The 12,249-nt window shown below is 43.5% G+C and overlaps 1 protein-coding gene across 4 annotated transcripts in view; it reads right to left on the bottom strand.

The window, feature by feature from the left end:
* Positions 1 to 12,249, bottom strand: part of Arhgap26 (Rho GTPase activating protein 26) — a 369,188-nt gene that overhangs the window by 240,488 nt on the left and 116,451 nt on the right. For all 4 annotated transcript variants that reach the window (XM_051201017.1, XM_051201020.1, XM_051201018.1 and 1 more), the window contains exons 7-9: positions 7,912 to 8,016; positions 6,427 to 6,556; positions 3,097 to 3,197 (exon numbers count right to left, since the gene is read on the bottom strand). In XM_051201017.1, coding sequence (XP_051056974.1) covers positions 3,097 to 3,197; positions 6,427 to 6,556; positions 7,912 to 8,016 — 336 coding nt within the window. The remainder of the gene's footprint in view (positions 1 to 3,096; positions 3,198 to 6,426; positions 6,557 to 7,911; positions 8,017 to 12,249) is intronic.

Genomic DNA, 12,249 nt, shown 5'->3' with positions numbered 1-12,249 from the left:
CATAAAGAAAACCTGAGTACCATTTATAAAAGACCATCAAACATAAGCCCAAGAGGAGGAAGAGCTGGACATAGTGGTGAACACCTTTAATCCCAGCACTTGGGAGGCAGAGGCAGGCAGATTGATGTGAATTTCAGGCCAACCTGCTCTTATTATCAAGTTCCAGGTCAGCCAGGGCTACAAAGTGAGACCTTGTCTTTAAAATTAAAATATATATATATATATATATAATAAAAGGAGGACCACTTGATTTTGTTCTGAGGATACAAGGGGGAAAAAACTAATTACAGTGTTAAAAACCGGGAGATTTAATCACTTTAAACATTCTAACTCTGCTAGGATAGTTAAGACTGCCAACTTGACAAGATCTGGAATTACCTAGAGGGCAATCGTCTGAGCATGCCCTGGAGGGGTTTACTAGATTAACTAATGGAGGGTGAATCACCCTAAATATTAATGGCGCCTTCCCATGGGCTGAGGCCTCTGCAGGAAGAAAGAAGAAAACTGAGCAAGCACCAGCATTTGTGGCAACCCGCTTCTTAACTACGGGTACAGAGACCTGGAACCTCCTGCTGCTGCTGACATTCACCCTGCCATGGTGGGCTGGATCTCCTGGAACTACAAGCTAAATCAAACCCTTCCTTCTCTAAGTGGCTTTTGTCAGCAGATGAAAGGGTCCTGGGAGTCTGAGTCCAGGGATTCTGGGAGGAACAGGGGGGAATTAGGTATCGCTATAGCTAGAGGCCTACTAAGATTGGGGGAGAATCATGTCAAGTGTGGGAGTACACTATAGTAACTACATTAGGTACAGACAACAGTACCGACAGACACATCACACGGCTTCTCTGTCCAAACTAGGAAGACATTGCCTCCAGACCCCTAGACAGTTGTAACTCCTATTTCCTTCACTAGAATACTTAGGAAACGGTAGCATCATGAAAAGACTGGCTTCAGAAGCAGGAGATTCTAACTCCAGGCTGAGAGTTTGGAATACTAACTATGGAACTCAAGTATATAAGCTTAGAAGTAAATTGATGGCTCTGATCCCCAATATTTCCCTTGGTGAAAAAGAGGAAAACTAGATTAAATGGCACAACACAAGATAATGAAAGACTACAGACCACTACAAAGTGGAGCATAAATATGACCAATTATGATTTGGAAAATGACTTGTTACAGTAACATGTTCCTAAGCGTGCCCTTCTTGGGCTTTGCTCAAATACTCATGAGCTCAACAACCCACTGAGGTACTCCATGAGATCTCACAGAAGGCTTTGGAAACCCAAACACTGACCACTGTATGGATCTCCACCCTTTACTGACAAGGGTAATAAGAAAAGAAGTGAGAAATACAAATGAGTTCCTTAAACACTTGGAAACACGAAAGAAGTCCTGAAGTGAAGAAGTCTGCCAAGGACAATAACACAGTCAGCTGATTTAGGGGAGGAGCAATAGGTAGAAAAGCACCATGACCCATTCCAAACAAAGTGGGCTTACTTCTCTGAAAGTCAGGGGACACCTAGTAACTTAGGTATAGTTTATAATGTTCTCTTCTAACTCTGTTAACATATATTTTCCTGAGCTTATTTGTAAGTCAACACTGCCTCAGCTTAAAAAAAATTAAAAATTAAAAGGGCTTTCTTACTGCTTAGATACCAAGAAAGAACAGAGATATAGCATATCACAGCACTATACAGCACTGGCCCAGGCATGTCTAGCCTCTGTGCTCTTCCCCACTTATAAACTTGAATGCCCCCCAAACATTAACTCAACATGGTACACAAAAATGGCCTTAGAAGGCCAAGCATGGAAGGCTAGCAAAGTGCTAACCTACCGAAATACTAGTCACAACGGAAGAAGTATTTAACCCAAAGACAGAACCAGAGAAATCACTCAAAATACATTCCAGATATTCAAAAAGATTAAAAATCACACAGGCTGAGAATGGAGGCAGAGGCCAAAGAACCACTAGGGTTGGAGGCCACCAGCCTGACTACGTGAGTTCCAAGCCAGCCTAGGCTACCAAGTGAGACTCTTACAGAAACGGACAGGAGGAAGAGGAAAACTATATTCTTATCAAAAGTTGCATATATTCACAAGGAAATAATAGCAAAATTAAAGAGAGGCAATATGCAAAGTTGGCAACTGGAGACAGTTTTTTCAGTTCTGAATTAAAATAAAAGCCTTTAATCCACAGTGGCAAAAAAAAAAAAAAAAAAAAAAAAAAAAAAATCCAAGTGATGAACTTAAAAAAAAAAAAAAAAAAAAAATTGCCATCCTAGGACATGATGAAATCCAGAGTGCTGAGGAGAGGGAAGGTAGGAAAGCAGCCCAGGGGAGGCACAGATCATCTCTGTAGGGGCCTGCTGAAGGTAGCAAGCAGAAACAACTGTCTGGAGTCAGGCAAGAGGCAGAACTCTGGAGAGCACAGGAAAATCTCAAAGGCAGTGCTAGGATCCTTCCCTAACCTGGTAGTCTTTTCTAAAGCACAGCCACAGAGTATCTTCCATCCCACAGGGTCCAAGACCACAGAGACAGAGTGTAAATGGAGAAAGGCAAGAGAAAGTTAGGAGAGGGAGCTATGTCTGGCCGGGCTGAGCTGCTTCAGATCTACACTGCTTCTATTGTGGCTGCTATTGAACTGAACTGAGCATCAACTTCCTACTTATCGAATGTTCCCTAAATTCCTGACCCATAAAGACTATGCAGAATATTAAGATAGCTGGTATGATTTCAAAAGTTTCAAAGTTTAGAGGTAATTTGTTATGTAGAAATTAATGACTGATTCACCTAAACAGCTCCAGGGATCAAGCAGAAGAGGCACAAATCAGTTTCACGGGATGATATCAATCAACCATGACTTCACTGATATGTGACACATTCAATGGTGTACACATGTAAAGTAAGGGAGTCTTCATTACAGTTAATAGTGCTAACAATGATTATTGTAACCGTTTTTTCAGGGAAATTGGGCCTCAGGGAATCCTGCAGAATTAGAGAGTTTTACAGTAAAACACTGTAAACTCTTAGACGTGTATTGTGACCGTTACCTGTTAGCCAAGCAAACCAAGCAAGAAACTGTCGCAGTGAACTCACCCCCTTTCCTCCTGACTTTTGGTCAAATGGAACCATGGTGATTTGTTTGGAGTCCCGCTGGTATGTACAGTAGTGCTTCACCCAAGATGTTCCAAAGTGACCTGCAAAGGAATGTTGCCTATTAACCATCTGTATGCGTCCACTGTGTGCTACAGATCATTAACCGCCATGACACAGAGATGGGCCACACGGCTAGGGTACTCAGGCATATTGCTGTCGCTGTTTCAGGGGTAATGTATTCCCTATGCAGCTAGGCTGAAACCGACAGAAACCTGATCCCCCAGGCTGAAAGTAAAACCAAAACAATGGTTTCTCCACCCAGACATACAGGTGTCCACACTCTTCCCTGACTGAGGTAACTGAGGAAAGAGCACACAAGGACTCTCCTAAGAGTCAGTCACCATTTCTATCTGAGCAATGACATCGTGCCTCCCACACAGCTTCCCGATGACTAACCTCAGGGGTTCTGACCTACTTCCAATCCCCTAATTTTTACTTTAGCAGAATTCCAAAAGATCTGAAAAGCAGACATGGAAACTTCAGAGACACCACAGATGCAGACTGGAAATGGAAGTGACTAAATGCCTAACTGCAATCTCAAGAGTCTGTCTCAAAATTCTCCCCAGGAAAGAGGGCAACATCACAGCACCAAGGCCCAAAGTCTCTGGCTGTGCCAGTGCCTGGCCAATTACTTTATCTTCAACAACGAAGTGCTATTAGATGAAGAAGGCATTATCGGCCTGCAAGAACTTCAATCAATATTAGTTTTATATGTTTACAGAGACCACACAACAGAAATGGTCATAATTACCACCACCCTGTAAAGAGTCAGTGGTTGCTTAGTGATTACTAATGGTTTGGCATGACTGCCAAATATAAGTATTAGATATCATTTAATAATCTGAAAAGCAACATAGGGGCTACAGAGACAGCTTGGTTAATAAAGCCCCCTATAAGCTTGTGGACCTGAATCAGTCCCTCAAAACCCACATAAAAAGTAACTAAATAAGAATTAATTAAAAAAAAAAACAGGTTTATTGGTGCATGGTTGGAGAGGTGGAGATAGGCAGATCCTTGGGGCTTGTTGTCTACTCTGCATAGTCTACTTGGTGAACTTCAGGCCAATGAGAAACCTGTTCCAAAAAACAAGGTGAGTACCAACTCAGGAACAACACCTGAGGTTAATCTCTGACCACCACATGTACAGGCACAAATATATAGCACACACACACACACACACACACACACACACACATGCACTCATTCTCTCTCGCTCCTCTCTGTGTCTCTCTGTTACACAGGCACATGCACACATACACACAGCAATACATTAGTCATTAAAGGCAATTTAAAAAGTACCAAACATTCTCAGAGCTTGGGGGAAGTTCCATGACTATAACACAAGGATTCTACATGTGTTTTGTCTCAGATGATGTGGACATTGAGGTATATAAAGCAATAGATTATAGCCTGTCAGTGAAACATTCATCTTAAGGTTTTATTGACAATGGAAAGATAGGGATGGGCAGATGGTCTGACAGGTGGGCAGATGGACAGATAAGGGTGAGTGAAAAGAAGTAATAAAAGTGGGAAATCTCCATCAGTCTAGGCAAGGATCAGTAGGTCACAACTCTATAGAGAGAAACATGGCAAGCAGAAAGCTGCTTACATAATTACAAGGTAACTCCTACAGTGTTAACATTGGTTAGTTAAGGGAGAACAGTGACCATACGTGAAGAGACAACACAATATCTTGATTGGATGGTGGAAATGAAGACAGCGGGGGACTGGTGGGCACCAGGATGAGGTATTGGAGCAGAACAGCTCAGGAGAACTGAGTGTTTGTGAGAGCAGTGCACATATCCATAGCCATACACAGAGAAAAGGGGAGTGATTAGAGCAAAGCATTGAGAAACTGTGGATCTTGGGAAATTAATGTTTTCTTTATACAACTTTCATGTGAGTTTGGAATTATAAAAATAGAAAGTTCCAACACTATACGGTATCCTAATGAAATGCTTGAAGTGGTGTATAAAAGGTAGTTCTAACAAAAAGCAACATATTTGTGTCAAGAACATGTGAAATGTTTGAATAGAACTGTGTAATGTAACGTGAGTATGAGAGAGCAAAACTGAGTCCACACACACAGGTGAAGAATCAAGCAGTCTTTGTACTATAGCACCCTGACCTCTAGCCTTACCTTCCTAAGAGTTTGGTTTTCTAAGTTACCTCCAACCTTGGGCACTGGGATGGGCTAAACGAGTTCCATTCTCAGGGAATAAAGCACACAAATGAAGTGGCTTCTGCTTCCTATAAACCCCCTCAAGCTCAGTCCTCAAAAAATAAGGAATATAAAACCCTTACTATAGCCAATATTTCCAACCCCACTTCAGGTCTTACTGCCAGGAGGGAGCAATTTTAAGTCTAGGCAATTATATGTGAGCATCAGCACTAAGTACACAACCACTAAAACAAAGTGTTTCTAACCTACTCCACCAGGAGCTTTCAGGAGTGAAGTAAGCACCAAAGAGGACCACAGAGAAGAACACAAAACCAGCACAAATCAGGAGTACCACATCCTGCTCAGAAAACATGGAGGCAAAAGTGTATGTGGTAGCATACAGGTGTGTGACTCTAGAACTCAGAAGGAAAAGTCAAGATGACTATGAGTTCAAAGTCAACCTAGGCTACTTAGCAAGATCCTGCTAAGGAGGATGGGATGGGGTGCCTGATAATAGGACAACCATTAAAGAACAAAGCTTTCACTGTCTTATTCCTAGCACCTGGAGGTGCTACCCTGGATGCATAGGCTCTAAGCCTTCCCCAAAGCCTACGGTATGAACTGTGATTCCTCCCTAAAAATTACATTCAAGTAGCAGACCCTGGTATTTCCTCCTTTGAATGATGGGCCTTCTTCCTGACTCATCTTTGTTTTGACTTTCCATAAAATCCAAGTATTGGGATGACAGGAGTTGAGAAGAAAAGAAAGAGGGCCCAAGCCATGATTACTCTCAACTGAAAGTAGACTCACCAAAATACTAAGGCACTCAAGAAGGTGTGGTAGGTATGTAAGATCTTCCCAATACTCATGAGGCTGGGGTGGAGTGCACAAACACATTAAGAGATCGAGGTTCCAAAGGAGGGAGACACTAGGAAGAAAGGAGCTGTCTCCCATAGAGCCTCAGGGAAATGTAGCATCAGAGAGAAATTCCAGCACAAAGGAAACAGAACCTAGCACTTAGAGGTAGAAAAGACTGTGGACCCAACCTCCAGAAACAACATGTGCCCAAGGCTGTGAGTGCGCCCCACCTGGCCAGTCCAAGCACTTACGTTTCTCCTGGACATAGAGGTACCCTTCCATGGTGTAGGGGCTGATGGTCTTGTGCTCAAGGGGGTTTTCCTTCATCTTCTTCATCAGCGATTCTACTTCAGACCTGGTTCCTTCAAAGCGGTTTCTTGTCTAGAATGAAAGGGATTTTGCTCAAATGATCAAATGCAGGGGGAAAAAAATCAAGTCTCTTAGTAATTCAGAAGGTCAGTCTAAACAGAACCTTAGATCTAAAAGCGAGTAAGGGGCATTCAGTGGTCTAGGAAATGGGCAAACATTCACTTGCAAAAGTACATCTTTGCTTTACAGTCTCATACATGAATGTCTCAAACTCAAGCAACTGCCAAGATCACCCAGGAAGCATGTGAACACCCAGCCTCACTCCTCAAGAGTGAGTGCAGACTCTTGGACCAGAAGAGGGTGTTTAAAGAAGCATTCCAGACTAGAGTAACTGTTTGCATACCTTTTGGATTATGGTCCTCACCACTCCAGTTGCAAGAAATGTAGCTTGCTGATGGCTCACAGGTGGCAACCCTCCTAAAAGGGGTGTTGCTGGCTTTCTAGACCATCCCTTTGCCCAGAGCAGTTAGAAACCCCTGGATTCTACTCAAGCCCACTCAGAACCCCCTGGGCACAGTCTAAAGCCTCCAGCTGTGGCTGCATCAAGCTCAATGGCCCTCCATCCTCCATGCTCAGCCTCTCAGGGACACCAAGTTACTTATTACCCATGAATCTCTATTTCAAAGCCTACCTTCAGAAGAACCCTGTGACTGAGCACAGCTTGCCTAGCATGAATGAGGACTTGTGTTTAATATATACATATATATATATATATATGGGATTTCTGATGTACTCCTCAACTTCCTGTTCTCCAAGTCAACAAAGAACTACCAGGCAAGATCCAAACTTTTGAAGGCCATGCAGGACAAGGCATGCAGAAATACCTGATCTAGGTCCTACACAGAAGTACCTTGGGACTTGTGGCCAATCCCTAAAGTGAGAGAAGAGCTTGCCTTATGACTTATGCCCCAAATACCCTAAACAACTCTGCACACCCAAAGTTCCCAGGTCTAAGCCGCAGAGGCAGCTGCATTTAGATAGAAATGACTTACATGTCCTGTCAGTCTTGCCTGGCAAGAGTACACCATTTGAGCACTCCTGAACACTCATGTAAGGCCTCAGGTGGCCGGGCAGCTGCTTGCACAGAAGGCAGCTAGGCTGGGCTGGGCTAAGTTGGGATTTCCACTGTCAAGGGAAATTCTGACACTGCTGTGAAAAACACATAACACCAGCAGCAACACTTCCAGGAACATAAATGGTTCTCAAACCTGGGCCATCTTACATTATTCTAGAAACGTCAGATCCCCGAGTCCTCCTCTGAACTCAGCCAAGAACCCACCACATATATCTCATTGCAATGCATGAGGAGAACTCTGGAGCAAACACACCCTCTCCTGTTTCCCTCTCTGGTCCCTGCCCTCACTCACATTTTGTATGCTGATGGTCAACTGCGTCTTAAAGTCACCAAAGTCCTTGGCCAGCTCATAACCATGGTGATAGAAAGTGAAGAGTCCTTGCAGGAAGGCCAGGATCTGTGAAGAGGGATGAAAGGCAGAGGTCACACAGGCCGACTGAGAAGAGAACAGAAGGAGCAGGATCTGGGTTTCCAACGTTGTCTGGGAAGCATGGAACTGAGCAGCTCTGTGGGTAGGATGCTGTGTCCTCCATGCCCAGTATCACTGACTGCTTGCACCACCTATGACTTAAGTGCTGATAGGACACTCTTAAATAATGAGGAGGCACCTCCAGAGGCTAAGTTACTTTCTCCTGAAATTTTTGTTTTACCTTCTAAAGCTCTTCTAACATCCAGAGCAGTATGTTTTCTTGCAATAGGCATTAGGTTCTTTAGTTGATCTGGGAAGGAGTTTCCATAGTGATAGGAAAAGACTGAACTGTACTTGGCATAGGGGCCTGTGAGAGGCCCCTCAAAGAGTTTCCCAACAGCAAAGTACTGCACTAAATTTATCTTGTTGATCTACATTCATTTGTCTAATGCCTGCCTTTGTCACAGCTTCTGCCTAATACAGAAGGGAGGGGTGTTCTTTCTGGATTATGTTTACAAAACGCATTGATTCTTGGAATGTCCTATTTACAATCCCTTCTAAGGTGACCTTGTCTGCCATAATTAAAATACTTAACATTTCCAATTTTTTTTCAAACCTCTTAAAACTGCCTCTCCTATCCATGCATCATCATGGTCCTGAGCTTCAATATTAATTGCATCTTGGATCCATTCCTCCAAAGGTGTTGACCTTGCCTTTAAAGGTCTAATTATCCTTTTTCATTGAAAATTAGCATTTTCAAAAGCCAGAGTTTCAATTATTATTTTTCTAGCTTCTGAATATGATATCATTCTATTTACTGCTGAAATCAGTCTTTGTAGGAAATCCCAAACTCGCCCAAAGACTTGGGGCAAAAACAAAAGAAAACCTCGACAGCTGGGCAGCGACTCCAGCCCGAGTTCCATCTGCAGATAAGGCCTGGGCCTGGGCCAGTGTCTCAAAGCCACAGGCAAGCAGATTTTTTGTGAATCCGTACCTTTATTTTGGGTGCCAATTTGTAGCATGAATAATAAAAACTCAGACAGATATTGGGATTCAAGGTGAAGGTCAGAGAAGCCTCTACCAAGGCTGGATGGAGGGATCCTGTCCTCAATGTGACTGGAGACTAATTGCCCAAGGCTGACTACTAAAAGCCCTGCTCCTATCTTATATGCCTCTCTAGCGCTGGGATTAAATGTGTGAGCTCTGTTACTCTTTTAGACTGATTCACTCATGTAGCCCAGGGTGGTCTTGGACTCATAGAGATCCATCAGGCTCTGTCTCCTGAGTCCTGGGATTAAGGGTGTGTACCACCACTTCCTGCTGTCTATGGCTAACTAGTGTTGCTAGTTTTGCATTCTGACCCCCAGGCAAGTTTTATTAAATCAGAAGTAATATATCACCACAGTCAGGTTACTAGAACTCTTTATTTGTTCCTTTTCCCAATGTGGCCACACTGAATAAATCTCTTTTTCTGTTTTACACAATTATCTTTGCTATAATTGCCATACTGAGGACAGGTCAGCAAACCCACATGCTACAGCTACTAGGACTTGGGCTCTATCCCTAACAACTCCAGAAGGTCATATAAAACCCACACTATATTAAAATGGTAGTTTGACCTCCCTCTGCTCTGTCCCTTTATATTCTCAGGTCTTAGAGTCACTGGGCCCTTTGTCTGTAAAACATATAGTTACAGTAGCATATGCCATATCCCCTCCCCAATACAAGTCAGTAATTCTTTAGGGCCCTAGGGTACAGAAGGCCAATATTGAACTCTTTGAGATAATGAAAACTTTATGACTCCCTCTACATGACAGTTTCTTGAAAGGAAGGAGCACATTCCTTTCCTTCTAGACAACTCTAGAGACAGAGGAGAAGGGCTCCTCTGAAGCCTGTTTGGGTACCCACAGTGGGTTCTCCCCTCTTCTCCCTCCCTCCCTCCCTGAAATGCTGGATCCCAGAACTTCTCCGAAGCACTAAGAAGCTGTTCTCTGCTTAAATTACTTGGTTGTTTTATGTATATAGATGTTTTGCCCCCATGTGTATATTTATTATGTACATATAGTGGCCAGAGAGGCCAGAAAAGGGTACCAGATTCCCTGGAACTGGAACTTCAGATGGCTGTGTGTGGACCATGATGTGGGTGCCGGAGTTGAACCTCTGGAAGAGCAGCAGTGCTCGTAACTGCTGAGCCATCTCTCCAGTCCTTATGCATCTGCTTTTTTAAGAGGAGAGCCCTAGATTAGCAACTGAACCTAATGTTGTTGCTCTGAGCTCAGCCCTCCCTTCACTGAAAGTAAAAGGACCTCATTTCTTGTCCTGTGGAGGCAGACGAGGCATGGATTGCTAAGATTCATATTGGCTCTAGCTTTCTTTGGTCTCACTTATGTAGGAAATGCTTCCTTGTGTCCTGTTCACCTAGGCCCTTCCTTCTTCTCTCATAGCATCTTTACTTCTCCACTGCCATCTCCTATCCTCTTCCTCTGGAGCCACAAGGACCAGATCTGTCACAAAGAACTGCTTTCACTCAAACCCAGGAAGGCATTTCTAAGTCATGGAATGGCAAGGGTTGGGAAAAAATCGGAAAAGAAAGACACATTTTTCTATAGGTTTCTGGGGAGCATGGCTCTGCCAACACTTCACTCAGATGTCTGCTATCCAGAAGAACTTTTATGTAAAGTCACCCTATTGGGAGTACTTACAGCCCCAGTAAGTCAATACAGCTTGAATCACTGTAAACAATTGCAAGAATCACTCTTGCCTAGCGAGGAAGACAGTCAGAATGTATTAGAGAATGCATTGCTATGAGAAGGAGAAGCCTGAGCAGGAAAGCCCAGTATAGGAAGCAACAGAGAACAAGAAAATGAAGTCCTGCAATGGGATAAGAGAATGGGAAAGGAGAAAAAGGCACAGCACTGTAAGTGCTTGAGGTAAAACTAAAGGATGTGTGGTGACTAAACCCGGGCATTTGGGGGGTGGGAGAGGTGGGACAATTTCTCAAGAGCAGTAACCAACCTTCAGTTATGAAAACTAGGAGCACAGATGGAACATGAATTCAGCTTCATGAAGTCAAGGTGTCAGCATCTACAATACATATCTGTGTAATATGCAATGTCTCAACAAGAAGATAAAGGCTTCAGGTACACATACCAGACAGATGAGTAGGATTAGAGGGAGGGAGGGAGGGAGGGAGGGAGGGAGGGAGGGAGGGAGGGAGGGAGGGACAAATGGTTTAGACCTCAGAAGCCTGACTTTCCTTCCTTGGAATTTACCATATAACTGAGCATGACTGTAAACTTCTGATCCTCCAGCCTCTACCTCCAAAGCAAAGTGCTAGAATGACAAGTGTGTGCCACCACATCTGGCTTTTGTAGTGCTAGGGACCAAACTCAGGGCCTTGTGTGTTCTAGGCAATCACTTTATCAATTGAGCTACATCTCCTCCTCCTACATTTATTTTCCTAAAGGCCAACCGGTACTTAGAGTTATTGTCTAAGAAACGAGTTGGCATGGTCAATATATATGTAGGTTAGCCTTCCAAAGAACCTACACGATCAGTGACCAACACATGTGTGCCCAGAAATCTCATTCAATGGATTCTTGTGCCTGTGATCAATCAGATGCTATTTCACAGTGAAGACCCGGGCCATTCCAGCTCTCCAAGTGTTTTTCACAATGGCAGAAATTCAGATGGCCCTGTTCTATCCCGATCCTGACACTTAAGGATCTGGCCTGTAATGTACATTTCAGGGAGCCCCCAGGAGGAGTCTCCTGCACAGTGCTGTTGAAACCACACTGTATAAAAGGACAGCATGAAAGAAGTGTATGCTTTTACTTCTTTACCTGCACTATATGATTCGTTCTTAAAACAGCTGGGGGGGGGGGTGTTGGTTTTATCCCATTTTCAAATGAAGAAATGGAAACACATAGACATAACCTTGTACAAGGTCTTATCTAGTAAGCAGTAGAGCTGCAATTGCCTCGGTAAATTTATTAAGAAGAATATAATGCTGGCGACGAAGGGAGGAAGAGGAAGCACAAGAGAGAGAAGAGGAGCCAAGCCAAGCCTACCTGTGCAGACAGACCTGACAGACAGGTGAGAAGTAAACACCTATTGTGTGAGAGAGTTTTGTGGCTGACACTCAACCCAAACTAACAGGGGTGACATCTTATTTGTTAAATATGGCTACTAAAAGATCAAACTCAGAAGTCAGATGCTCCA

This window comes from Phodopus roborovskii, unplaced genomic scaffold (genome assembly GCF_943737965.1).
Source record: "Phodopus roborovskii unplaced genomic scaffold, PHOROB, whole genome shotgun sequence".
NCBI lineage: Eukaryota > Metazoa > Chordata > Mammalia > Rodentia > Cricetidae > Phodopus > Phodopus roborovskii.
This window is presented reverse-complemented; position numbering and strand designations above follow the sequence as displayed.